Source organism: Chiloscyllium punctatum, chromosome 16 (genome assembly GCF_047496795.1).
Source record: "Chiloscyllium punctatum isolate Juve2018m chromosome 16, sChiPun1.3, whole genome shotgun sequence".
Classification (NCBI taxonomy): Eukaryota; Metazoa; Chordata; class Chondrichthyes; order Orectolobiformes; family Hemiscylliidae; genus Chiloscyllium; species Chiloscyllium punctatum.
Window position 1 is genome coordinate 14,430,946 of NC_092754.1, and position 27,916 is coordinate 14,458,861.

Here is a 27,916-nt window from a genome sequence, read left to right on the forward strand (position 1 = left end):
TTCTAGCTGTGTCATTGGTAGGAGTTCAGCAACTGTATTCATGTTTAGAAGCAATCCTAATCTGTCCAATAATTACAAATATAAAAGCACATATCTCTAAATAAATTGCGTTTTCAACCTACATTAGATCAAATTTTGTTAAATTATTTAAGTTACAGGATTGTAAAAATGCCAGTATTGCAGCTAAAGTACAGCAAAAGAAATCCGTGCAAACACCGACTCCAATCGGTTACACATACAGTACCCATATTAATGCACTGCCATCAAATCAGTAAAACATGGAAAAATGCTTCTTATTTATGGGCAGATGTTTAAAAAAAGTTAATCCCATGATAGACGAATGAATAAATATTTAACCTAGGCCTTTAAAGACAACCTTAACACACAGCCTTGATGTACTGTTGCGAGGGCCTCACCTACACAGAAGCACCTGAGTTCCATGTGCATTGTTCTGAGGTTCAAAACACTCAGACAGATAATGGACAGAATAATCAGCTGTTGTTTGCTGCTGAAAAGCACATGAAACAGGCAATTGCAGTATGACATGAGGGGCCATAAGGGAAGGAGGTACAACACATTTCTACTGACCCTACGGAAACTTCCTGGTGTTGGAGCTCCCACTTTCTCCTGTGCAATATTCAGTGTTGGATTTGGCCAACTACTGAGTGTTAGTACAGCAATAGGTTCTCAGTGGGATATTGCAGGTTCAAATCTGCACAGTGGGTTAACTCATTCCTTCAAACATCCTGTTCCTGGTCTCCTGCCACCCCCAAACCTCCCTGACATCCATATCAGGCTGGTCTACTTGCTATCAGTTGAACCCACGACTCAGAATAAAACTTTTCCTTTAGAAGTATTGGTTCACAAGAGGAATGAACAGTTTATGAATCAGCTCTCTGTTCCATTTTATTTTTTCACTGCTCCCCCACCCCCAATCCAATGAGTTACTGCTGCAGACTGTAATTAAACATGGTCTTCAACCTCCTTATGTTGTTTCTTTCAGGGCACTTCAGTTTTAATAACAGTGCCATCCAGGGCTTCATTCCGCAGATCCACTGCTGAACCATTCCTCCAAGACTGTTCTGCAGCCGCTGCAACCTGAATTGTCCACAAGAAATTCTCCTTTGTGATAAATGGCTCTTCCTTCCCTGAGGGAGGAGATCAAACAATCAATCAAAAACAAAGTAGTTTCTAAAGTAAGCGACAAGTGAAAAACTGTCAAACCCTGAGCTCCAGTCCAGTGCCCACCACCACCAGTATTGCTCCTCCCTGCTTCTCTCTTTCTTTCACCTTAAGGATGGGACTCTGCTTGGGGTACAGTAAAACAGCACTCCTGCAACCTATTCATTCTTTATCCATCAGCCGTGGCTCACTTATCGAGTTAGAACATTGGGTACAAATAGCACTCAGATTGGAAACACAAAATTTAAGCCGACGCTGAGGAAGTGTCACATCAGCAAAATATAGGGTGAGATGTGAAATCAAAGCTCAGTTGGCCCCCTCAGGTAAGCATAAAAAAACTGTGGCACTATTTCAAGGTTGAGCAGAAGAACTCTCCTTAGAATTCTAGCCATTTTTAAATGCGCAACCAATATCACTAAATCAAACAATCTGATCATTATCTTGTTGGTGTTAGTACGAGACAGCTGTACACAAACTGGCTGCTTCATTTCCAATTAAACAAAGACTACATTTTAAAACTGCTTCATTATCTGAGAAGTACTTTGGGATGTTCTGAAGTTGTGAAACATACTTTTTATAAAATTCAAGCCTTTTGATTTATTTTCCATTTCTGCCAAAGTAAAGGACTTTTGTTGGGATATATGATTCCAACTACAATCAGCTAAGAATAGACTTTCCTCAAGCTATATATGGTATGAGAGAGTTTGCATGCATTTATAAAGCCAATTTTAAGATTTAGGATAAACTTGTAGTGACTTACTCCGGAATTAAACTTACACATGCAGGAAGGGTAATACTCAGTTGTGTGGTTCTCTCTGCAGATTTAAATAGTCTTATGATTTTTCACTGCGACAACTTGTACAAGGTGGAAAAAAATGTAGATCCTATAACTATCAGGTATGAAAGGAAAGAAAGGCAGAATTGGGAAATTAAGGTGTCAGAAATTGAGGGGTTAGATGGTGCAACAATCTCAATGCAGACTGATAACTCAGAAATAAATTCAATATTCCAGTTAATACTTAAAAAATGTCATAACACAATTTGACATTTTAAGTCTCTTACTGTAACAAAGGGATAAAAGTGTGATGGACTAAATACTATTTTACAGGCAAATTATACTTGATCACAAAACAGAACATTTCCTTTGTTGCTTAGTTCAACCAAAAACACATTTTGTAGATATTAGTTACACCGTCCTTCGAGAAGATATTCAATTCTTCCAGAACCAGTCCAAGATGATTCTAGTTCCCAAAAATTTACTTCCTTCTTTTTTATTTAATAGCCGAGACATCTTTAATTTCTGAACTGCTTTTCAATCATGAAAATTCATTCTCTAGCGTAAGCTAGGCAAATCTGCCAGCTCTTCATAAAGTTACTCTTTTGCAACAACCAACGGCTCACAGTAAGACTTATCCAGCAACAAAACAACTGACCAATTCACCTGCTAATGGGAAAACTCTTCCATAAAAATACATCATGGAATCATTATACTCACTTTAACCTTGATTTAATGATTGAATTTCATGCAAAAGGCAGAATCTCCAAAATACAGCATGCCACATGAGATATCCAGTTCAATTATGAGCACAAGTATTGCAGGGGGCTGGAACCTACAAATCTTCTGACTAGAGATCAGAATGCTATGTATTGAAACCAAGCTGACATTTAATCCACAAAATGACAGAGAATCTGGTGAACATCAGCTTTACTAAGGACTCTGAATCTTCTGAAAGACCATCCTTCGTTTCTGGATTACTGATGAACTAATCTATTCATAAGTAAACTGCTTTTACAATCCAAAATAAAAGTATAGATCTATCACATTGGAACACTTCTGTTCTTTTGCTAACCTTTCAGAGTTTTGAGGAAGTGTTTCACCAGATCTCTGTAAGCATCTTTGTATCGGTCATAATGCAATTGGGAGCACACAGGTCTTGGTGTGCCCTGCTCAGTTATTCCAAGGGCACTCTGATTGTCCATCCTTAGTGTTCCTTCTGATCCATGAACCTTAAAAAGAATTCAAAAACAAAACAAATGTTGGCGTACATGCCATTTAATCATGCTTCATGCTATTTCTCAAGGTGGGAAGATTACCACCACCCCCATCCCCCCAAATATGGATAGCACATACACAGGTGGAAGAATAAATAGCAGTTCTAATATGATAACCTTGAAATTCATTTTTGTACGTCATATGCAGCAGTAAAAATGGTAAGTGTACCAGCCATCCTAAACAGTGCCAAGTTTAGATTAGATTACTTACAGTGTGGAAACAGGCCCTTCGGCCCAACAAGTCCACACCAACCCGCCGAAGCACAACCCACCCAGACCCATTCCCCTACATTTACCCCTACACCTAATACTACGGGCAATTTAGCATGGCCAATTCACCTAACCTGCACATTTTTGGATTGTGGGAGGAAACCGGAGCACCCGGAGGAAATCCACATAGACACGGGGAGAATGTGCAAGGGAATAATTTGCAACTATTTCTACTCTTGATGATGATTACGCAGCAAGCAGCCCTCACTCCACTGGAATTGTCTTTGTGTGAAACAATGTAGGACAATCACAGAATTGACCACTGGGATGCTCTTCCACAAACAAAATCCAGAATTGTGAAAACTGTACCAAAGTTAGAAACAGCATTTTCAGGCTAAGTAATATTGTGCATGCACAATAAATAAAAGGGTAAACAGGACAAACAGTGAGAGATAAAGAAAAAATTATCAAGGGTTTAGATGTAACGAATAGTCGCTGTCAATGAGATAACGACTTACTTCCAATCTCTGGTCAATGCTGCGTGTACAATGCTGGCTAACATCAAGCGTGACTATAGCACCACTGGCAAATTTCATGCTGACTGAGACTGTGTCAGCATCCTTCAGTGCTGCAATATCTATTAGGAGTAGAAAACAGGTTGTAGTTAACTTCTGCATGCTTTGCAAAACTGCATTCATCTCAAAAGGTAGCTGTCTCTTACTCATTTTAGAATCGTTCTAAACTCTATCATTTACTTCCTGGCAATCATTCACTTTTTTTTAAAGAAAGGAGGATTTCTTTATTCACCAGCTTTCTTAACCTTTTCCTTTGCAAGTATAGATATTGTGGCAGACACCATTCAATCAGATGTTGTAGCCACATAATGGTATTCGCTTGGAAGTTTAAAAATTGGCAAAATCACAACATGTTTAACAGGATTTTAAACTGCAGTAAATAATAACAGGAGATATAACATTTGAATATAGCCTGTGATGATCAGGGATCATACTAAACCCTTAATCTGAGCTTAGCGCCAAGTGGAGTGCAGGAAATGTCATATCACACTTCCTTCACATCACCCCCATCAATATTTGTTGATCCTCTTACTGTGCTTACTTTCACTGGTGTCAAGGTCCAGATATTATCACACATATGCAGCAATTCTTCCCACACAAGACCACATAGTATCAGTAGGTTATTCCACCATGAGGGCTTCTATAAATTTTCACACAAATTCATCCCATTAAGAGACACTCAATAGCAATAAGGATGAATACTGCGTTTTCTCCTCTTCACCAATGTGCCAATCTTCATCAGTATGTATCTTCACTATTTGGCAATGGCTCAGTGGGTAACACACTTGACACTAAGTGAAAAGGCTGTGGAATTCAAGTCCCACTCCAGGTATCTAAGCATAATATTTATGTTGACATGCCAATGCAGTACTGAGAGGGTGCGGCACTACTACCAGTGCTACCTTTCAGGTGCTAACTGCTCTCTCAGATGAATATAAAAGAATCCATGACACCAACTCAAAAAGCAGGGGCCTCCCTGCCTCCTAGCCAATTTTTATCCCAAAACAAACATCACTAATACAGAATCACTAGTTCTGCATGAATAAAGAATCACTAACTCCAAAGATGGGTCACTGGATTTGAAATGTTAACTATGATTCTCCCTCCACAAATAGTGCCAGATGTGCCGGGTTTCCCCAGCAATTTCTGTTTTTGTTTGTTTCAGATCACTAATACAGATCCTAAGGTCATCATCCCATTGCTGATTGTGTTCTTGTCTATAAAAAACATGTTTTTTATATTACAATAGCAGCTACACTTCAAAAAGTTCAGCTCTTTTGTCCATGCTTTCTTTTTTTTAGGGGGGATGGTGGAGAGATTTAAGGACCTGAGTGGCCCTCGTGGAATCAAAACCGACCATCAGTGACAGATTATTTACTTGCAAGTGCCACTTGATAGCATTGTTGGTGACCTCTTTCATCACTTTACTAAAGATCAAGAGTGGACTAATACAGCAATTTTTGAAGCCCCCTTGTATCAGTTGTTTAATTGTTCACTACCATAAATGGATGTGGCAATACAGCAGAGCTTAGATCTGAGCAGCTCTCTGTGGAGATACTTAATCCTGTATATTGCATGCTGCTTCTGCTGTTTGGCTGCTGGGCACTCATGTGTTGTAAGTTTAGCAGATTGATACCTCATTTTTATGCCTTGTGCTGCTCCTGGAATGCCAACTGTATTCTGTATTGAACACAGCTTGATGGTATTGTTGGGCGGTTTATTCATTCACAGGATGCTGAGTGTGGTTGAATATAATTCTGCTAGGGTCTTGTGGTGCAATAGTGGTGTTCTTAACTCTGGTTCAGAAGGTCCAGGTTTATGTCCCACCTGTCCTGGAGATGTACCCTAACAATTCTGAACTGTTTGATTAGAATTCTGCTACTGCTGATGGCCCATAGCATCTCCTGGATGCCCAGTTCTAAGCTGTTAAATGTGTTCAGATTCTGTCCCACTGCATGCTTGATCTGATGTTATGAGATTTCACAGAGTCTGGAGTCAATGTTTAGAATTCTCAAGGCAACTCTGGGCAAGATTATATACCACTGAACTATCATCTCTGATCTATCCTGCTGGTGGGTCAAGACATACCCAGTCAGTGAGGTATGATTCTGTAATTATGACAATATCAGACTGTGTCTGCTCTAGTTTGTGGGATGGTTCACTCAATTTTGGAACAAGCCCTCACAGAAGGACACTGAAGGGTCCACAGGGCCGAGTTTGCTGTGGCTTTTCCAGTGCCTTGATCAATAGTGGTTGGTCCTGTTTCTTTCCCTTTATCAGCTTTTGTAGCAGTTTTAATATATCTAATTGGCTTACTAGGTCATTTTAGTGAGCAGTTTAAAGTTAACCACAATGCTGTTGGCCAGACTAGGTAAGAATGGCAGATTTCCTTTCCTAAAGGACATTAGTGAATCAAATGGGTTGTAATACAATCATCAGTGGTTACATCACTTTTAGATTCATTTTTTAGTTCTGATAATCGAATTCGAACTTTCCAGCTGCCATAGGGGACTGGAATCCAAATTACCAGAAATTTAGTCAAGTGACATTATCATTTTGTCACCACCTTGTCCAATAACCTTTCACATGAGAACTAACCAAGGAGAAAAATGATATGAAACATATCTAAAATAAATACTCCCTAAATCAGGTGCACAAAAGAGTAGCTGGGTTGTCACAAGTCAAAACATCTATCCTCGTCCCCTCTCCAAATCAATATTTAAGGTTTAATTTGAAGGTATTTCCTAGATTCAAATTCATGAATCAGACCAAGAAATTAATTGGATGAAACAGATTTAAATCTATTATTGTGAAGATACTTCCTCTTAGCACTTGCAGACAAGATTTTTGCTACAAGAACTGTTTATTAAACTTTCAACCAGTTTCTACCTTGGCAGAAGGCATGACCCAATGAAAATATGGTATCTGGAGCGTTTTCCCCAAGTAGCCAGCAGATAGTATCTAGGTCATGTACTACACCATCGTAGAATATCCCACCTGTTTAAAAAGAACAATTTAAATGGATTTGTCCGCATAAAACAGTAGATCAGGTAGCTACAATAATAAGGATTTTAGAGTCTTGAGAAGGTTTCAGCAATAGAAAAGGCTGAAACATCACAAGACAACAAAGTCTGAACAGATTACCAATCTTGTTCAATCTCGAGATACACAGCAAGCTAAGAAACAGAAACGAAACCAATTAACTAGTACATCAAGTTTGCTGTTGAATTCATGACCACCCACTGCAGCAAAATTGAAATCTCTTCTGAGGCTAAAAAAAGAGCCCACTAAGGTTCAATAAAGCAGGGAGAAAGACTAACAGGCTACTTCAGGTGATATTGAAACCATGACAGATCATATATGAAGCAGTATGCTTATTATCTGATTATCCATTGGCTTCTGTATTATGCAATCTCTACTGGCACCAAGAAACAGTCTAGCTCTCTCTTGAAGGCATACAGAAGTGTTAATATGCCTACATTATTCAATGTAACAAACTGATGCCAAAGCTCAATTTCCAAATTGTTCACCATTCACATCTTACTGCTGAGCATCACCGGCAATAGCTCTAATACAGTAATTACCGCATAATGTGAATCCAAGTGTCTCTGGGGTTTATTTTACTTGGGTAAAATTATCACTTGTTTGCAATAATTCAACAATTGCCTAGATGAACGGTTATTTAAATACACATGCTCAATGATCCACTATATTATTCTATCATTATGCACTTCTAGTGTGCTGAGACAGCAAAAAGGAAGTGGATGAAGGAAGAGGATGGGAGAGAGTTCTACACCTTATCTATTAGCAATACACAACAGGAACACACAGTTCCCTGTCAATAATGATTGGGAGTAGGATATACTAAAGCCTAATGAGATGCAGTAGGATAATGGTCGCATACATTGTAACAAAGGAGTTGGCAAAACAAATCTGTCACAGAATAACTTCCACAATGAGAGAGAAAATAAGTATCAAGTTCAACATGCAGTGAAAACCAATAATACAGGTTAATGCTACATCATAAACCAGACTCCCATCAGAAGTATTATCCCTCTATAAATGTTGCAACCTGTTGTATATTGCCAATGTATTTTTGTTTTATTACATATGTTCAGCTTTTTGATTTACCTCAAATTGTTTCTCCAAATCAACATTTTCAACAGATTTGCAGATACACAGAACTAACCTGTTTGCAATTTACTTTTCCAAGTCCATACCTGCTTTTTTGATATAGCTTAGAGATGGAGACGGGAAGGTTCTACTGACACTGACTATTCGTTGAATCCTCCCTAGAGCTTTATTGTGAACCTTCTTGTACAAGAACTGCACAGCTGGATCAAAACGTCTGCATAGAGACAGAAAAGAGACATTCATGTCAAACAACACATTAGTAATAAAGGATGTTATTACAGGAGAATAGCAAATAATTGTTTAAAACTGTGTTTTGGAAGCTTAAAAATCCATTCAGATTCCCAAAATCACTTGCCAGCATTCCAAGAGTAGAATTAAGAGGTCACGATGGAGAAAATGGGGTGATCATCAAAAATATTACATGTCTTAAGAACATGTTTACAAATAAAATATATCAGACTTTCCTGCTTTTCGTCTTTTCTTTCTAATTTCCACTTTCAATATCACATGCAAGTCACCACTTTCCAAGCATAAGCTAAGTAAATGAGGTAAAAACAATGACTGCAGATGCTGGAAAGCAAATACTGGATTAGTGGTGCTGGAAGAGCACAACAGTTCAGGCAGCATCCAACGAGCTGCTCGTTGGATGCTGCCTGAACTGCTGTGCTCTTCCAGCACCACTAATCCAGTATAAGCTAAGTAAATGCCAAGATTTCAGGAGGCATTATTGCTAGGCCAGTCCAGTTGGTGGACACACAAACATGTACTTACACATGCACTTTCTAGCTGTGGTCAGGAACAGGACTCCTAACTGAATTTTTCCTTTCCCCCTCCTTTAGCTTGCTAAGATCTGGGAGTGACACAGAGGTTGAGAACAAGTTGAGTCTTCATGCTTTGTACACATTGGGCAATACGTTTATAGTCAGCGATGTACAACTCAGAAACAGACCCTTTGGTCCAGTTCGTCCATGCCAACCAGATATCCTAACCTAGTACCGTCCCATTTGCCAACACTGGGCCCATACTGAACCTACTCTTTGACTTAGCAAATACGCTATCAATGCAACAACCTACATATATATAAAATTCTAGCAATGATCCCTTTTTTTAGGGTTTACTCACTTATATAGACCACAGACTAGAGGTTGCCCACATCTTGCAGCTTCATCAAAACATGACTCAGCCATTTGCTTGTCTAAACTCAGTAACTTTTCACAGAATACTCCTTTACCTGAAACACAAAGAAAACAAATTCATTTACCTCATAGTACCACTGTTTAGAATACAATAAAATTTCACAGCACTCTGGCTAAGCACAGCAAAATAGCTTCCAAATTGTATGCTATCAGGAAATTAGGCTGGTGAGGTTAGCGCTCGAAGATCAAGGTGATTGTTATAACACAAAATCTTTCGTGAACCCAGTTAGAGAGAAGAAAACATTCATTTTTTAGGTAAAAAACTTCAATTTGTATCCTGTGCAGGAATGTAAAAGAGATGCTGGAAGACATTTATCAGAAATGGATGAGTTTTTGTTTGCTAGAGTTTTAAGGGTAAAAAACACTCAACGTGCAAAGGAAATCCAACTTTCTGAAGGAAAGCTTGCAGGACAGTGCATCTGAATGTGAAGTGTGGATAGTATTTGCCATTATAAATTCAGTCAAATAATCTCCACCTGACAACCTATGCTCTCAGTTGAACAGTGGCCACTCAAATGAGGTACTTCAGGGTTTTCAATCCTTGTAGCACAAGTCATTTATCTTCAGGGACAAGAGGAGAAAAATAAGGGATAAAAAGCCTCACAGAAATTTTGTGGCATAAATTCAGAGGGTATGCCATTTTATAAACATAGAAACAGTATATCCATCAAATTATGATGTATCAATTCTATCGGTAAATGGTAGATGTGTGGCCTTTTAAGGGTACAAACTCTAACCCACATAAAGTAAACATTACAATAATTTTAAAATGATCACTAATCTAGCTGGGGTTAATAGTCTGTAATTTTCTTTGTGGCAAAATCAACTTGTGGCTCTAGTATTTTCTGCATGTGGAGAGCTCTTCTGTACTTCAAAAAGAACAGTTCCTGATCTTAAAGGTTTTTTTTCAAAAAGGGCTGTAGAAATCGCATTTCTTAATACAGACAGGAAATATGCAGTACTGAAAAGCCACAAAACAATGACCAATGCACATCAGCTAATTGAGTCTATAACCTCAGTTCATATAAATAAACAATTAGAAACCATTTAATTTCAAAGTACTGCTCAAACTTGGTAATCACATAATGCATCCATCTCAATTTTCTTTTTTGTTAACAGTGCATTTCTACTTAACATTGCTCTGGTCCCCCTTCCCCTTCAAAGATGGTGCTGCAGTTACACGGGTGGAAACAACTATGCCAACATCTTAACCAAGTGGCAATCAATTACACAAAAAAAATCAAAAAGCTATATAAAAACACAGGGCATCATGATAAATCCTCATCCTCACCAAATATATGTTCCAGCAGAAACTACTGACAGGCTCACAAAGATCATTACTGACAGATCATTTCCCTATGTCTTCTCCATATCGAGACTGACATAGAATCCCACCCAAAAAACAACTAGTACAGGTTTGGGATCAACTGTAGGACAACCTAGATGATTCAAAACCACGGTGCCCAATGTAGGGTCCCTTAACCTTTCCAGCAAACTGGCAAAAGTTACCTCCTCAATATTACCATTCCTTGTCTCTTAAATTCCATGCTATATTTATCATTCAGACACACCATACCTGCACGTAAAGCATCCAGGACTATTTCCGAGCCTTCTTCTGCCAATGAACAAATAATAATTCCTGAGACGCTGCATAAACAACAGTATGGGAAATGGTTAGGAATCTGTGTCGATTAACTTGAAGTGCATTGAAGATCTCAATTATTTTTAAAATTCAACTGTAACCAGTCCATGACGATTAAACTTACAGCACTGTGACTGAAGACTATTAAATGGCTGTTGGTGCTAGTCAAAGTACCTGGCATCATTCAAGCATTATATACAGTCGAAGCATGGGAAAACAGTAACACAAAGGTTCTAATGATATTGTGGAATCAAATATGAACAAATGGAGTTTTCTGCTCTATATTCTACATCTGGATGCTGAAGTGGAATCTGAATCCACTTACTAAAGAGCAGCTGATCAAGTCCAATCAGATTCTATGCTAAGTTAGCTGTTCTCAACCAGATTCACAAGGATGAGAACTTTAAAGGGCTTTGCTGTCTACAAACTAGTTCAAGAAATCGTTAGCAAGAGACACAGCCTGAATTTACAGTCTATTCTGCTCCTGTCAAGCAACAAAACTTCCATTAGTAAACGAATACAGATTCTAAGTAAAAAATAATTTCCTCTAAGATCATATCCTTCCCTTGGCAGATACTTGCTCTCCAGATTTCTATGATTTTTGGACATTTTAGTCAGATCTGTGGCTGAGTGGTCTTGCAGAGAATGTAAAGCAATAAAGAAGGAAACAAAGAATTGATACAATCTTACAAAAGGTGTGAAAAGGTCTAAAAAGGCCATCAGTGCACATCCTGGGTGCCAACAGTGCAAACTTATGCATCGTTATTCACATTCTCCTTGAATGTTAAACCAAGGAAGAACAAAACAACTTATCAATTTAAGGAAAATGAATTGGAGATTCCACCCATTCAGCCATCAAGCAAACTCTCAAAAACCACAGCAAACTAATCTATCCTAACTATCCTGCTGACCCCATCAGAGAAACTCATTGCTCCAAAACAAGCAGGTCTGTGCAGAATTAATACATAGCTCACAATCGTACCGTTCGTCATTGAGCACAATCTCAGCGTCCTGCCCCCGTAACACCCTGGTGTTTGCAAGTATGTCCGTGCTGAAGGCACATTCCAAATCCTGGATGCAATCCTCCACAATGTACAGCAAGCAGCAGTCACTTTCCTCTTCAATGCTTTTAAACAAAGCTCTGTTGCCACTGCACGCGCCAAACAGTGCCAGTCCAATCCGGCTGCCCATCAAACCACCATTCCCATATCGCCCCATTGCCATGTTGGGCGCAACATTATTGGAAGCTTCAGGAAGAATGTGCCTTTGCCCACTGGGTCTCGAAGATTGTGAATGACCAAGGACTTGGAAGCCATTATATAAAGGTGATGAACGTGATGGGGAGTTTAAGGTAGACATGTCATGGCGGATAGTCACCGTATTAGTGGTGGAGTTGGATACACTGGTTCTAAATGAGATCATATTCTGATGGTGAGACACTGGAGATGAAACGTTGTTGCTGAAGCTGGTGGAACAGGGGTTGGGTTGAAACACAAAAGATGACGACTGCGGTAGAACAGATTGATCGAGCACGGACATACCAGCAGCAAAGTCTACAGGAGGAGACCTAGGAAAGAGAATATAGCAGCAAAATATTAGATAACTTAAAAATTATATAATCTTTGATGTCTACTAACTCCCGCACTCACAAAAATTCACTTGAAAAATGCAGAGTACAATTGAGCTGACGATCACAAATATTCCAGGATTAAATTAGACAAGAAATAGAAACATGCTGCACCATCTCAGCAGGTGTGGTACCAGATGTTGAAAGAGAAAAACAGAGATAACCTTTCATGTCTCAAATGACTCTTTTTCAGGATCGAACTGTACCAACTCTAAAGAAGTCATTGGATTTAAAACCTGACTCTGTTTCTCTGGACAGATGTTGGCAGACCTGTTGAGTTTCTTCAGATGATCTGTTATCATCTTAGATTTCTAGCAACCATAGTATTTTACTTTTATTTGAATCAGCTATTATGGCAGGATACAGTTACACCTGTTCTCAATTGAATTGGCCAACACAAGGGGGAGAGGGGAGGGGACTGTATGTGTTCACATGCACTATTATCCTGGTGATTCAATTAACCTTACTGGATGTATCTGCTTGTGTGTGAAAGAACAGAACAGAATTGAACAGCACTGTGACATTTCCTTGCTCTACCAGATCAGATAGCTTGTCAACACATTATTCAGGGTCATTTGGATGGGGATATGAATAGGAAGGGTTTGGAGGGATATGAGCCAGGTGCTGGCAGGTGGGACTAGATTGGGTTGGGATATCTGGTCGGCATGGACAGGTTGGACCAAAGGGTCTGTTTCCATGCTGTACATCTCTATGACTCTATTTGTGAAGTAACTTATTTAAAATGAGGAACTTTAAAAAGCACACCATACCCACCTAGCACAATTATTCCACTGTAAAAAGACTTGCAATTAAACAGTGCCTTCCATAATCTCAAGAAATCAATGATGATTTGTAGGCAAGCAATGCTTTTGATGTGTGGTCACTATTGCAATGAAGGGAGAAAACTAGGAAGAAAAACAGCTTGATCCTTAAATGCCACTTCAGCACATGGACAGCACTCTTGAAGTCACTCATAGATATTCAAATTCTAGCCAAATCTTTGTTTCAATTTTGGAGCTTTGCTGTGAGTATTAAAATCCAGAGTGCCCTAAACACTGTAATTAATGAGAAAGGAAAACAAAACAGAACAAAAGAAAAGTCAGCTCACAATCATTGGCAAGAGAGTTGTGCAAAGTGGATTTTTTGGAACTGCAATGCTTTACTCCAGTTTGTTTATAATCCTATTAGTTGGAAGAATGCTCTGAGAATGCCACACTTCAGGGGTGACTTCAAGATTACTTGGCCGACGACAGAAATCTGGCGCATTAACTGTACAGATACATTGTAAAATGACATGGAATGAAATTGTTCTAATAAAAGCTTTGGATAATTTTAAATTAGGAAATGGGAACATTGTAAAACTAGCCGATCTGTCAGCTTGGCTGAAATGACAGCACTCTCATCTTGCTTAAGATGATACATAGTTCAAATCCACATGGGATTTATGAATACAGGCTAGACACTATGCTGAATGCCTAATTATATAATGTTATCCCTTGGATGAAAATCTCAACCATTGTACCTGTTCCAATTGCTCAAGTGCATTTTAAAGATTGCATTACACTACTTGAGGAACAATGGCAAATTCTCTGGATGTCTTAAATATAATTTCATCTTTAAACCAGCACCCATAAATAAACATATGTAACAACTTCAATGTCCTTGAAAGCCTGTTAAGAAAAGACTCTGGGATCCTGCACCAATTGTTGCCACTCAACCTCTTCTGGTCTTTGCTTCTATTCCAGAAGTCAGAAAAAGAAGTTTTCAAAGCTTGCAGCAAAGGCAATTTTCCCTTCTGAAATTCTGTATTGCTTGCAGTTATTTGAAAGCTCCATAAATTTTTCACAACTCAATATTTTCAGTTTTTTGTAAACTTTGTAAAGCTAAACTGGGATTGCTTATCGAAGCATTGGAACCAGTCTGATAACCATCGGAGCCAAAGCTTACCTGTCAATCTATAGTTGACAGCAATTCAATTCAATTCCATCAAAGAGAAACTTGGTGGACTGAGAAAATATGTCAAATTCTATCTTTTGTTTTTCAGACCATCAGCTAATAATCATGTTTTAATTTAGCCTTTTTTAAATATTAACTTTGCAGCGTGTGTCTTTTGCACCATGGCTGCCTTTTGGAATTAAAAAGGGATATGGTTCAATGTCGGATCATAGCTTAGTTACTGATCAGTTTTGCCACTTGTTTTGAGAAACGACTTTTGTTTTATAATGAACTATTTTTGACAAAAGAAACCTGGCAAAAATCCTTTTTATTCTAAAAAGTTATACCAATGGGAAAAGCTGCTGCCAATTTGTTGACTGAGTGAAAAATATTAAAACAAATGGTGTGATTCAGACCAAGTTATCCCAGCAATCGTCCCATCATAGTGGTGGTGGGCTGTGTTCTTAAACCGTGTAGTCCATGGGATGTAGGGACTTCCAGGATTTAGATGCAGTGACAGTGAAGAAATGGTGATAAATGTGTTTGGTCCAGTTCAGTTACTAGTCAATGTAACTCTCAATGTTGATAATGGGGCACTCAGTGATGGTAATGCTATTGAATATTAAGGGCTGATGGTTCGATTCTCTTGTTGGAAATATCATTTCCTAGCACTTGTGCGGCAAGAATGTTACTTGCTGAGTAATGATAGTAATATTAGCCCTGGCCTAGATGCAGTCCAGGTCTTGTTGCATATTATCTTTTTCACAACCACCTATGTGACTTATGTGTCAGTCAGCTCACTGTTAGTTTGTAAAGTCTTGTTTGATGAATAGTTTCTACATTTGCCCAGAAAGAAAGTCACTACCATTAAAAGTATTCACTACAAAGGTACCATGCATGATTTCTAAAAAAAATATATTCTTCCATTTTCATTTTTGCCCTCAAGAAAGCGATAAGTAAGACTCCCTCGCTGCCTGTGTGAAAGCTTCATTTAAAAATAAGTTCAGTGCTTTACAACATAAATGACACCAGTAATTTGCCCATGACATGCCCCCAGCCTACAGATGAAAAACAAATGGTTACTAAAGCATATATCAGAGGACAAGAGTTGAGAAATAAAATCTCAAACATTTCAAAAGCCACTTACTGGTCATAGCGTGCAACTACTACGGACAAATTGACACAAGGCTGAACAGAAAATGCTGACTTAGCCAGTCAGAATAGTTGGTACAAATCATGACCAAAAACCAAGCCAAACGGAAGCAAAGCTTGCGCACTGTACGTGTGCATTTTACACAAGACATTTTTTGATTTCTTCCCTTGCTGCACCATATTTTATAAATTGCTCCAAATAACATCTATGTTTTTCAACAGCAGCAAGTTTCCTTATCCAATCTTTTCTTAAATGTTGACTGAGCTAATTACAATTCATCCATTTCTCCAACTCCAGCCTCTTGCAGATCCAAAGCTTCAATGTTCTGCCATAGCTGCGTTTTCAGTCATCTAGATCTAAGATCTGGAATTCCCTCCTATATATCTGCGCCTTTTCTCCTTTAAGAAAGCCCTTGAAACCTACCTCCTTAAGGGAGTTTTTGGTCACCTATGTTTTAATACTTCTCTAAGTGAGCTATGTCAGATTTTATTTTATATTAGTCCTTGGAATGTTTTTAACTATGTTAGTTATGGAACATAAATGCAAGTACAACTGGAATGGATAATGTTATTTTCATTCCTTAAACCAAAAAGCAATAATGGTACAAGAGCTACATACTCTTCACTCCCCAGACAATGGGGGCACACAAAAGAACCGAAAAAGGATGTAAGAATAAACAAACAAAAGCTGTGCAAGAAATGAAGAGTCTACGTTTTATGAGAATTTCAAATCATCTTGGGAAAACTACTTAAAGAAATCAACAAAAGGTAATTTGTAAGAAGTTAAAGACAGGAAGGAAACAAGTAATACTGATAAATTCATCTGCTGTAACTATTATTTACTGGCTTTCAGATTTTCCCCTACTATTCAGCAACTACCTTGGTCATCTTTGACATTACTTTGTAGAGCACTTTTCTAGACGTAGGCACCTGACAAATGCGATTTGCAAGAGAATCAATAGAGATGGAAAGAGAACAGTAATAAAGCAACACAGATGACAGCCTAAGATTAAGTAAGATGAGAGCTGCTTGTGTGCAGCATAAACACTAGTATGGACCTGTTGAGAAAAATGAACTGTTTCTCTGTCATAATTCTTATGCAATTCAATCCCCTATAAATAAATCAGCAAAAAATCCAATGGGGCCTTGAAGACAAAAGCAACTTCTGAGAATATAATAATTTGATCTCCTCTCAAGCTGAGCTAATAGGCATTTATAGCAACAGCTGCTACTTCTACCTGTGTCATCGCACTTCAAAATGCATCAAATCAAGAACTTCATGGCCCTACACAATCAATGATTCACAGCTTTCTCATTTTCCAAGAATCACATCCTGTTTGATCTTCCAACCAGCCCAGTAATCTAATAAGATTTATTTTTCTAAAATAAAACAAAACTAGAGAGGATCCATCCAGTATATTTGATAATTGCATATTTTAAAACATTCTCTTCATTCCCTCAGAAGAATATATTATAAATGCAAGGCTTTTTCTGCTGATTGGCAGATGGCCCAATTAGATTTTACACCCTTACTTGGACTCTCAAGTATAGAAATGCAGAAAAAGACATTTATGATAGCTGAAGTAGAACACGGAGGTGCAATACAGAAATATGTGTTTGGGTATGTGGGGATGAGTGGGTGCTAATTTGACTCCATTAGAATCCAGCAACTCCTTGAAATCTGTACATGGATGCCATCAGAATCAGAATCCAAATCCAGAGAAGGTTCATACCCATCAATGAAACCAGCAACTCTGGCCACAGTGCCTCAATTGAGCCTGGTTGTGATATTCTTGCAATGCATTGGGTACTCAACGTTGAAGCTGGGATATGAAGAACAACTAAGTTATTAGTGAGCAAGTGTGAAACTACACACAGTATATGTCAACACTTTCTGGACAAAAGTGAATTAGAATACACAACTAAAACCACTTGAGATCCCTCTCCAAGCCACATCATTCTGACCTCATAACATATCGCTGTTCCTTCAGTATTCCTGGGTCAAAATCATAGGACTCCTTCCGTAAAAATATTGAGGGTCTACCTACACCAAATGGATGCAGTGGTTCAAGAAAGCAGTTCACCATTACCTTCTCAAGGACAACAATATAAGTTGGCTCAGTCACACATCCCCTGAATAAACTAGAAAGATGCAAAAGAAAAGAGCTATTTTTAAACTTAAAAATGCTAAATAAAAGTAGACCACTACAGGAGTCACAAAGGGTGTCAAAGAAGAACAAAGAAGGTCTTAGCATTCTCTGAACAATAATTTTAGAAACATCTTCAGCTGCTCCAACAAAAAAAAAAGACACATTAACTGCTTACCCAGTAGAATTACGTCAGCCCACGTAAACAAGCATTTGCGGGTCCTCAACAACTCAACTTCAGAGGGAAATGAAGATCCATCCTTTAATGTGGACATATCATCACTTTGAAAACCAAAGATCATAATTTACTCTTCTTCCAATGGATCCACAGAACAGAATAAAAATCGTGAAGGAGAGGGGAGATCACAATTCCAAAACACTATTCAAAGAAAATAAACATTTGCTGCCTGTGCTAAATTGATACCCTCTTGCCTATAAGAAAATGTTTACAAATGTATCCCTTCTGGGAATGGTTGCAGCATTCAGGTCATTGCAATGCAATGTGGTCTTCCATTTTGTCCAACTCAGTTGATGTTGACTCAGTTAAAACACTAGACCAGGTCTTGAAGCGTGTTTGAAGGCTTCCTCTGCCTCAGGTTCATTATGTATAACAGAATTAACCCATACACAGGGAGGTTCATTATGTATAACAGAATTAACCGATACACAGGAAGCTTGAGTGACTTATAGCATATCCTCAATGCGAATACCAAGACAAATTGCATCTCTTAGATTTCTGTTAAGTATGTTAGAAAGGAATACAAGCAAAACCAGGAAATAAAAAGTAGAATTGGAGATACTGGCCTTGATTAAATTTATCAGCAGAGCAGGCTCAGAAAGCTGAACAGCTCACTTTCTTCCCAATATCAAATGGCACTACTTTGTTAACTGAACCTTGATGCCAGTGTCAACTAAGCAATTGAAGACAATGTAAGGAACACTCTGTACATCTCAAAAACATGCCAATGCCAGAAGAGATCAAACAATGTAATCAAAAGAAACTTATCCACACAAATTGATTGTTGCTTTGAATATAGTCAGCATAAATAAGCATGGAAAGGGAAATGCAACACATTTCTCAGATCAGCTCAGATCAGCCAAGACTCTCTTCTGCAAGATTCTGGGAACAATAATTCATTTTTATTTTTAGTCATTTATTTGTTAGTTAGCTATCACGAATCCTATGTATTTGAACTAGTTACATTCAATGTTAACTTGATACTATGAAAGATGGGCTCCAGTGAGGCCCGGAGACGAAAAGTGAAAGATGATTTTTTTTCTTCCAAATGTCCCTCTCCTCGGGTTTGCTTCCATGAGCATCTTTCCAAGCTCAGCTACCTAGGCTTAGATCCAAAGATGATTAGTTTTAGTTTATAACTGTCATGTTAAAAATCTGCTTTATTTCATGATTTTAGCATTGGGAAAAAAAACCAAGAGGGGAAAACCTGGTCCACAAACAACCTAGGTAAATTTGTAGAAAATTCGTAACATTATCTAAACTCAAAGGCAAGAAAGGGACTTGAAAAAGATGGAATCAAGCCAAATGGCAACCTCCAAATATTCACACAGTGCACGGACATTTCTAAGAGACTCCAATAATCACAGGATATTGTAAAATGTTATATTCTTGTGAATCTAGCCACTTACCAACCACTATGGGGAAATGAACTGATGTTTTATTACATTAAAAGCACTGTTTGAATGTTATTGGCTGGATGATAAAACCTTCTTGTAGGTTTTACAGAGAAGAACAGTTGCAATCTTACTCTTAGAATGACCTGAGTTGGCCTTTCAGCCTCAAAAGACTATTTAACAACTATGTCTTTGCAATGCCATTCTTGCTCTGCATGTAAGCTGCCATGATTGTGGTAAAATATGGACTACTGAGTCACAACTTCAATCAAGTGATTTCAAAATCTGGAATCTTTCATGGATTGAAATTGTTTGAAGAAAAGGGGGAAACAAAAGACCACAGTGGTTATCCTCAGCATATCAGACAGCCTGTGCTACTGTTCCTGGCCCAATCAGATTTTAACACCCTTACTTGGCAAACCCATGAAACAAATGGGAGATAAATAAATACAGACTGAGCTGGAATTAACATTTTATCAAAAGGCTGTGAAACTTAGTCAAGAAACCTTGGTTTCCTATTTTAATTTACACATTTCAAGTAACTTCATACACTGGGATAGGAAGATAGGAATTGAAGTGGACCATTCTGCCAACCAAGTCTGCTCTGTCATTCAATACGATCATGACTGATATCAGCCACTTCAATGCCTTTCACCCCTTCCCCCCACCTTAAAAGTCTCAAAAAAGGAATTAAACTGCCTTGACTCTGAAAATTACAAAGGCAAACAATAGCCCTGTTAACCCTGCAAAGCCCTCCTTACAAACATCTGGAGGCTATTCCAAATTTGGGAGAGCTGTCTCCCAGACTAGTCAAGCAATAGTCTGACATGGTCAAAGTATGGTATCATACTCATAAATAATGCCCCAGACCATCACTGCAGTATCACTTCAAAGAGCAGCTTGGCAGCATTACTTCTAACCAAATTGGTAGAGTCCTAAAAGGCATTAATGCTGGACTGCATCTGCCAAAGGTGGTTGAACCAACAAGAGGGAAACAAACTTGATCCCATCCTCACCAATCTGTCTGCCGCAAATGCACCTGTCAGTACTGTTAAGAGTGGCCACAGCACAAACCTTGAAGGTAAATGTGAAGTCTCATCTTCAAACTAGGAATACTCTCTACCATTTTGTGTGGCTCTATCATTATGTTAAGTATGACAGACTTTGAACAGATTTAGCATCTCAAGACTGGACATGCATGAGGAGCTGTGGGCCAGTAGCAGCAGCAGAATTGCAGTCCAACACAATCCGAAACCTCAGACTGGCATATCCTTCACTCTTCCACGACATTAGGGCAGGGATCAACCCCCGATTCAATGAAGTGTGCAGAGAGGCATGCCATAACTAAAAATGCGGTGTCAACCTGGCAAAGCTACAAAAGCTTTTCTCAGAGAACCTATGCAGCATGTTTTAAGAGTGGAATACAACACATCTTCTCTTAAAGTGCAATCACTAGATAATTGTTAAATTAAACAAAAAGGAAAATTTAGTAAGAAATTACTACTAAAAATTGTCCCACTCACTAGATCACATTGCAGATGAAAGGTCAGCTTGAAATAAACAATGACACCAAATATAGGGATACACAACTATATTTCAGGTGAACAGCTTTTGGCATGAACAGAGAATTCAAAACTGAAAGACAGTCTCTGCCTCTTTTAAACCAGCACCAAAAACAGAGCTCAGAGAAACACCCATTCACTGGGACCTCAAGGTTCCACAAATTCCGATGCTTGCTAGAGAAACAGGACATCAACTAAACAGCCACAGTCTCAGGTTCAAATCTCAAAACGAGGAACTAAGAACCTTTAAACTAAATATGCTTTTATCTTCCTTTTTAAACTAGTCACTCTCCCCTTCTTAAGCTTCATACCTGCGCGTATGTGATATTGTGCTGTATTACTTCTCTTGGAGTTGGATCACAAAATTAATTTTATTCTTTCACTCACTTATAATGGACTCCTTAATTTTGATGAGTACTACACTTTAATTGAAGTGTAATAACTATGTGCTTTCCAGAAAGAAAATACTCGCTGTGACTGACTGAGGGGGAATAAAAGACGGGAAGCCAGATAACTTTTCTTCACCTGGAGGAACCTTTGTTTTAAGATTTGAATTTTTTTTTAAACCAATTCAGCAAACAAAAAGAAAATTCATGAATTTAACAGTGTAAGTTATTAAAAACTGACTTTGTTGATGCCCAATCCACTGATCTTGCACATGTCGGATAGTTGAATGTTCAATACCCGAGGGCCTTCCTTAGCGTTGACACTTCATTCCAGTACTGAAAGAATGCCGAGGCATCAGATATTTCATCTTGCACGAAACGTTAAACTAAAGTTCTGCCTGCTGGCCACCTACATTTCAATAATAGGTTAAGTTTGTGAAATGAAGCACTTCTGAGATGTTTCCAGATGATGACATGAGGCTTGCCACGTACCTTTGCCACAAGGAAATATCAACTTGTCAACCATGACAGCCCAATCTCTTTCTTAGGGCTAACACATCCTTGCTTTTTACTAAGAATCATTGAAGACTAAATAGGAGGAGGAACCATGACTGTTTTACTGCCCATGCCTAATCTACAGGCACTGAGAGGAAATGCCATGTTTATACTGTCGCCCTTACTAAGGTCAGCTAATTCAGCAAAAATCAGAGGCAGCACTGACGACTGTTCAGTTTGTGTAGCCCGGTAACACACTAGGTGGTGGTTTTATCCAACAGTTTAGGCAAAGTGACTTTCTGATCTTAAGGTTCTATATTAAGGGAGCTACAGGGGTAAAATGAAGCTGTCCGATGGTCTGCATGAGCGCAAGGTTTTGCACTTATTTTTTCGAAAAAGATAACCATTGATGTTGACAGAATAGACTACAGAGAAATCTCGATTATCCGAATATCGGATTATCCAAAAGGGATCTCAAGTTCCCGATAGAAACATTACATCAAAGAGCTGTTTCAACCCTGATCACATCTCTTGTTTACAGGTACAATGATGAAAAACAAACTCTGCTCACTGAAATGCTGCAGAGAACAGTCCTGGACGGTCCAGGCACTGTCTCTAAATGACTGACCTCCCGCCCTCTCTCACTCTCCCCCAACACTTTCCCTGGAGTTCTACACAAGGGTGTACCCTAAACCCCCCTTCCCCAGGTAATCTCTCCAACATTGTCCTGTACAGGGTAAAGGTGGAACATGTCAAAAAGTTGCAGTAACAAGTTGTGCGCACGAGCGCTCGCTAGTTGGAGACTTACCCCCAAAAAGGCAGCAGCAGTCTTACTATTGGTGTCCCGTCTGGCTGCGGGGCGGGGCGGGCCTGGGGGGTGGGGGGGGGGTTGGACAGGGGACAGGGGCACAGACAGGGATTGAACTGGGGTGCAGTGTTGGGGCTGCAGGGTTGGGGCAGGTGGGGGCACGGTGTTGGATGGAGTTGGGGGGAGCGAGGGTTGGGGTTACGCAGGCAGTGGGGGCAGGTGGGGTCTCATGTGGTGTGCTGCTGCCTAGTCTCCTGAACGGGGCGCAGACTTCGCAGAAAATTCCGAGCCCCAGAGAAAATCAATTACCCAAACAATCAATTATCCAAACAAAATAGTGTCCACCCATCTCATTCAGATAATTGAGGTTCCTCTATATATCACTCCAGTAGACTACTGATGGAGTGTGATCCTACTCGAGATGGAACCTTTCAGGTAATCAAGGATCTGTCTGCCCTATGAATATAAAGGATCCCAAGAACTAATTAAAAGATAAGCAAAGTTCTCCTCAATGTTCTAAGTGAATGTCCACCCCTTAACCAACATTATAAAGAGATTATCTTGTGATCATCATATTGGTTGTGGGAGCTTACTGTGCACAAACTAGTTATGTTTTCTAAATTACAATAGTGCAGACATTTTCAAATATTGGTGGTAAAGCACTGGGCAGCACGGTGGCACAGTGGTTAGCACTGCTGCCTCACAGCGCCAGAGACCCGGGTTCGATTCCCACCTCACGCAACTGTCTGTGTGGAGTTTGCACATTCTTCCAGTGTCTGAGTGGGTTTCCTCTGGGTGCTCCGGTTTCCTTCCACAGTCCAAAAATGTGCAGGTTAGGTGAATTGGCCATGCTAAATTGCCTGTAGTGTTAGATTAGATTAGATTACATTACAGTGTGGAAACAGGCCCTTCGGCCCAACAAGTCCACACCGACCCGCCGAAGTACAACCCACCCAGACCCCTACATTTACCCCTTAGCTAACACTATGGGCAATTTAGCATGGCCAATTCACCTGACCTGCACATCTTTGGACGGTGGGAGGAAACCCATGCAGACATGGGGAGAACACGCAAACTCCACACAGTCAGTCGCCTGAGGCGGGAATTGAACCCGGGTCTCAGGCGCTGTGAGGCAGCAGTGCTAACCACTGTGCCACCCACAAATGTAGATGTAGCGGAATGGGTCTGGGTGGGTTGCTCTTCGGAGGGTAGGTGTGGACTTGTTGGGCCGAAGGGCCTGTAAAATAATGGGCGGCACGGTGGTACAGTGGTTAGCACTGCTGCCTCACAGCACCAGAGACCTGGGTTCAGTTCCTGCCTCAGCAACTAACTGTGTGGAGTTTGCACATTCTCCCAGTGTCATCATGGGTTTCCTCCGGGTGCTCCGGTTTCCTCCCACAGTCCAAAAATGTGCAGGTTAGGTGAATTGACCATGCTAAATTGCCCGTAGTGTTAGGTGAAGGGGTGAATGTAGGGGAAAGGGTCTGGGTGGGTTGCACTTCGGTGGGTCGGCATGGACTTGTTGGGCTGAAGGGCCTGTTTCCACACTAAGTAATCTAATCTAGTCACTGTTATCTAATCTAGCACTGTGGGTTGAATACGGTTGGAAAAGTTGCCTTTTAAACACCTCAATTATTTCTTATATCAGTGCAGAAAGCAGGCTGCAGGCCATATGCCAAATGTTTATCAGTGCAATCCGTCCATGACCATTGCTTGCAACTGGTCAACAGGAGATTTCATTGAAAGGGAAAGCAGGAAATGAGAAAGAACTTGAAACAAAGTAAGATAATTATATCTCCTCAGCAATGCATCTTACGATGCAGAACAATTCAGTAAAAGGACTGATCTCTGAAGTACATTACTCTACATAATAAGAATAGGATCTGCGCAAGCCCTTGGCTAAGATTGCAAAGCATATGCATCAATGGATAGAAAGTAATTTAGACCACCTGGGAGAGGGCCAAGTTAAAAGAAAGAGAGTTATCATGGTCGGGGCAGTGGCTAATGAGTGACAAAAAAGAAAGAGGGAGACAAAGATCAAGAGGGGAAAAAATAATTCACAAGCCAACAGACAAGGATGAAGGGAAGAATTCCCCTATCTGATAGAATAAGACTGCATGAGAGAGATAGAGGAAGAGGATGTTATGATGAGCTTAGGGGAATCAGTGATCAGCAGCATATACTTTTTTTTTAATAAATGCGATGATGTGGTTATTTAGATAACCCAGGATTTAAAAGAAGATTTTTAGCAAAATAAGGGAGTTTTCAGACCTTCTTCTCCAATACAATGGATGCCCCCATCTTTGTTGATACAGATCTTTGATTCACCATTTCCCATGTTTTGCTGTTCTTCACCTAATTGGTCATTCTTTACAGTAAGCTGGTATTCAACCACTGGTAGGATCAAAACTGACTCTTATACAGTACCCACCAAGCGCACTGAACCTCTTATTCTGATTGATGTTGTCTTTTTCCCTCATCTGGAAGTGAGGAAGCCAATTGCAATGCTTTTCCTAGTTGACATCAGCTCAGCAATGCAGACTAAAAATTAAACCTGGGGCCCTCTGATTTCTTGAGCTCTGCTTCTCTCACAGGAGATTGGTTAGTTCAGTTGGCAGGACAGCTGGTTTGTGATGCAAAGTAACGTCAATAGCATGGGTTCAAATCCCGCATCAGCTAAGGTTACCACGAGGGACGCTCCTTTTCAATCTCTCCCTTCTCCTGAGGCATGGTGACCCTCGGATTAAATCAACATCAGTTGTCTCACTCTAATGACAGAGCAGCCCTAGAGTCTAGTAAGACTCTGTCAACTTTATCTTTGATTTAACACAAATACTGCTGCTTATCCAACTGACCATATACTTGACAGCAACATGTTACAGAAACAAAATATACTCCTTTAAAATGTACCCAATTGCACCTTGTTTAGAACAAATAGTCTGCATCAAAACATTACTACATTGCTACCTGAGAAGTCTTCTCTTCTTTATCAACACTCTCAGCCAAAGTCCAAACCTCTCAATTCTTACTTCATTTTTCTGTTTTTGCCCAAGGTGTGGATCCTTGCTGAGAAAAGGTTAAAGTGTCATTTCGATATCTCACCTAACTTGGTCATTCATGAGACAGGGATGAGACAGCAAATATCAGCAGAATATTTAACCATATGGGGTATCACAGTTACTCTCAACTTGGTCCTGAACATAGCATTCCTGCCACCACCCAGTTCAAATCAGAGAAATGAACATAGTAATCAAACCTAGGACCCTGTTGTTCTCTGAAACACACACGGTCATTTAAGGTATTGGCTAGTCAAACTGCAGATAATTTAATAAAGGATTACAGTTTTGCATGATGCATGTTTCAAACCATCTTGGCTGAATTAGTGCATTTGTTGCATTGTGAGGTGCATGCATACAACAAAGCGACAGGTGAACAACCTCGTAGATGTGTTGACACTTCGCACAATTTCTCAAAGCAATTTGTTTAACTTACATGAGTAATGTGGTTGCATGAAGCCTGGCTGAGGTATGCTTCTCCAGTCGTTTGTTGCGGTAGTGCCTAGCCGATGCCAAATGTTCTAAAATACGGTCCCTCCGGGCACTCATCGGAATCTCACAGGATTTACAATATAAAATCTCCACCAAATCTCTTTCGCCTCCTTCCTTTTGCTCAACAACATGCCTTTTCACTGACAGGTCACAGAATTCAGCAGCATAATCATGCAGAGATTTTTTCTTCCTTCCCATGTTTAAAATACTATTGCTTCTACTTTTCAGGTTATTTTTCAATATCACAACAACCTTTCCTCTCCAACGATCCCAATAACTATCTGCCTCTGTACTGTGCAATGAGTAGTCTTTGTAACCTTCCCTTTATCCCATCAACATTTACTCCTCCCTTTCAATGTCTTCTAACTTCCTTTGTTCTATTTGCATAATGTCATAGCATGCAAGTCTTTTTTAAAACTGATTTCAGACCTTTACCGATTCCCTGATTTGCATTTAAATATTTTCAAATAAATTCTTTTCTTCTGATATTTTATACTTCTCCACTGCACACATTTATTCCCTCTTGTTCAGATTTCTGTATTTCTTCATTAGCTGTTTTACATTATATTCTCTGTATTCACTATTTGATAATCTCTTTCTCACAGGTTTTTCTCTTGCTTTAATTTAGACATCATCACCCTACTTATGCTATATTGCTCCCCGTTGACCTGTCTGCTTCACCTGTTTCATCCTCTTCACTTTGTGGTCCTTATTAATATTCTCCGCGTTCCTTTTTCTCAGTATCTCACTGCTCTTGATCTTGCCTTCTGCAATGTTAATAAGATGTCTTGTTTTCACCAGATGCCTGTAGTCCCTTCTGGACCTTCCTTCTCCCCTTCTGCAAATTGCTCAATTCAGTTCTTTCATCTCTTCTTTGCAGGTTCTAAAATAGCCCCTTTCCTCTTATTTGAGTGCCCCTCTTCAGTTTCTGCTATTCTTCCTCAAGTTTAGAATTTGCTCCTGAACTAGTTTCGTTATACTTCTTTCCCTTCCATCTCTTCCTCCCTCTGCAGTTTGTTATTCCACGCACTCCCACTTTCCGTTTCGTTAGACCTCCTCCACTGTTTATCTCCTCCTTCCCTGGTTTACTTTTCTCCCTCTGTGACCACGGTTGTTTATATCTTCCTCTGATGTCGAACCCTCTCCCTCGTGTCTGGTTCAATTTCCGCTCACCGCCTTGCCCTCTTTTACCTCTTTCTCCCTTTCCTGGATATCTCCCTCTCCCTACACTGGGGTTTCCTTCTCTCCCTCCAGCCCTTCCCTGATTATCTCCTGTTTCGCCTGATAAATCTTCTCTCTCTCTCTCTCTCTTCACTTGGCTGCTTTTCTGCCTCCGTGCAGTTTATTTATTTACTGCTTGTCTTCTCCCTCTTTCAACCGAGTATTTATTTCGTGTCCAGGTTCTGGTGCAGGCCTGATGCAGCTCGAATCGCTGAGCTTCAACTTTCTGGCGGCTCCGTGGCAAACAAATTAAAAGCAAAGCAGTAAAGGCCCTCGGTAGTTCTACTGCCGGCCCATTAGTTTCTCATCCAAATGCACGCATTATCGCTATTGAAAACCGCATCCATTCCCCTCCCCTTCCGGATGTGGAAACAGACTACAGGAAATGCGACCATACCACGCGGCACCAGCC

At 39.7% G+C, this 27,916-nt stretch overlaps 1 protein-coding gene across 1 annotated transcript; it reads right to left on the reverse strand.

Annotated features, from left to right (window-relative positions):
- Window positions 1–27,875, reverse strand: LOC140486980 (streptomycin biosynthesis protein StrI-like). Its single transcript, XM_072586277.1, has 9 exons — window positions 26,228–27,875; window positions 11,974–12,558; window positions 10,926–10,996; window positions 9,276–9,384; window positions 8,240–8,367; window positions 6,909–7,016; window positions 3,963–4,081; window positions 3,033–3,189; window positions 1–1,148 (listed from the first exon to the last, which is right to left on the reverse strand). The coding sequence occupies exons 1-9, from the start codon at window positions 26,479–26,481 to the stop codon at window positions 1,000–1,002; spliced, it is 1,680 nt and encodes a 559-aa protein (XP_072442378.1). The 5' UTR covers window positions 26,482–27,875; the 3' UTR covers window positions 1–999.
- Between the last annotated feature and the right edge of the window lie 41 nt (window positions 27,876–27,916).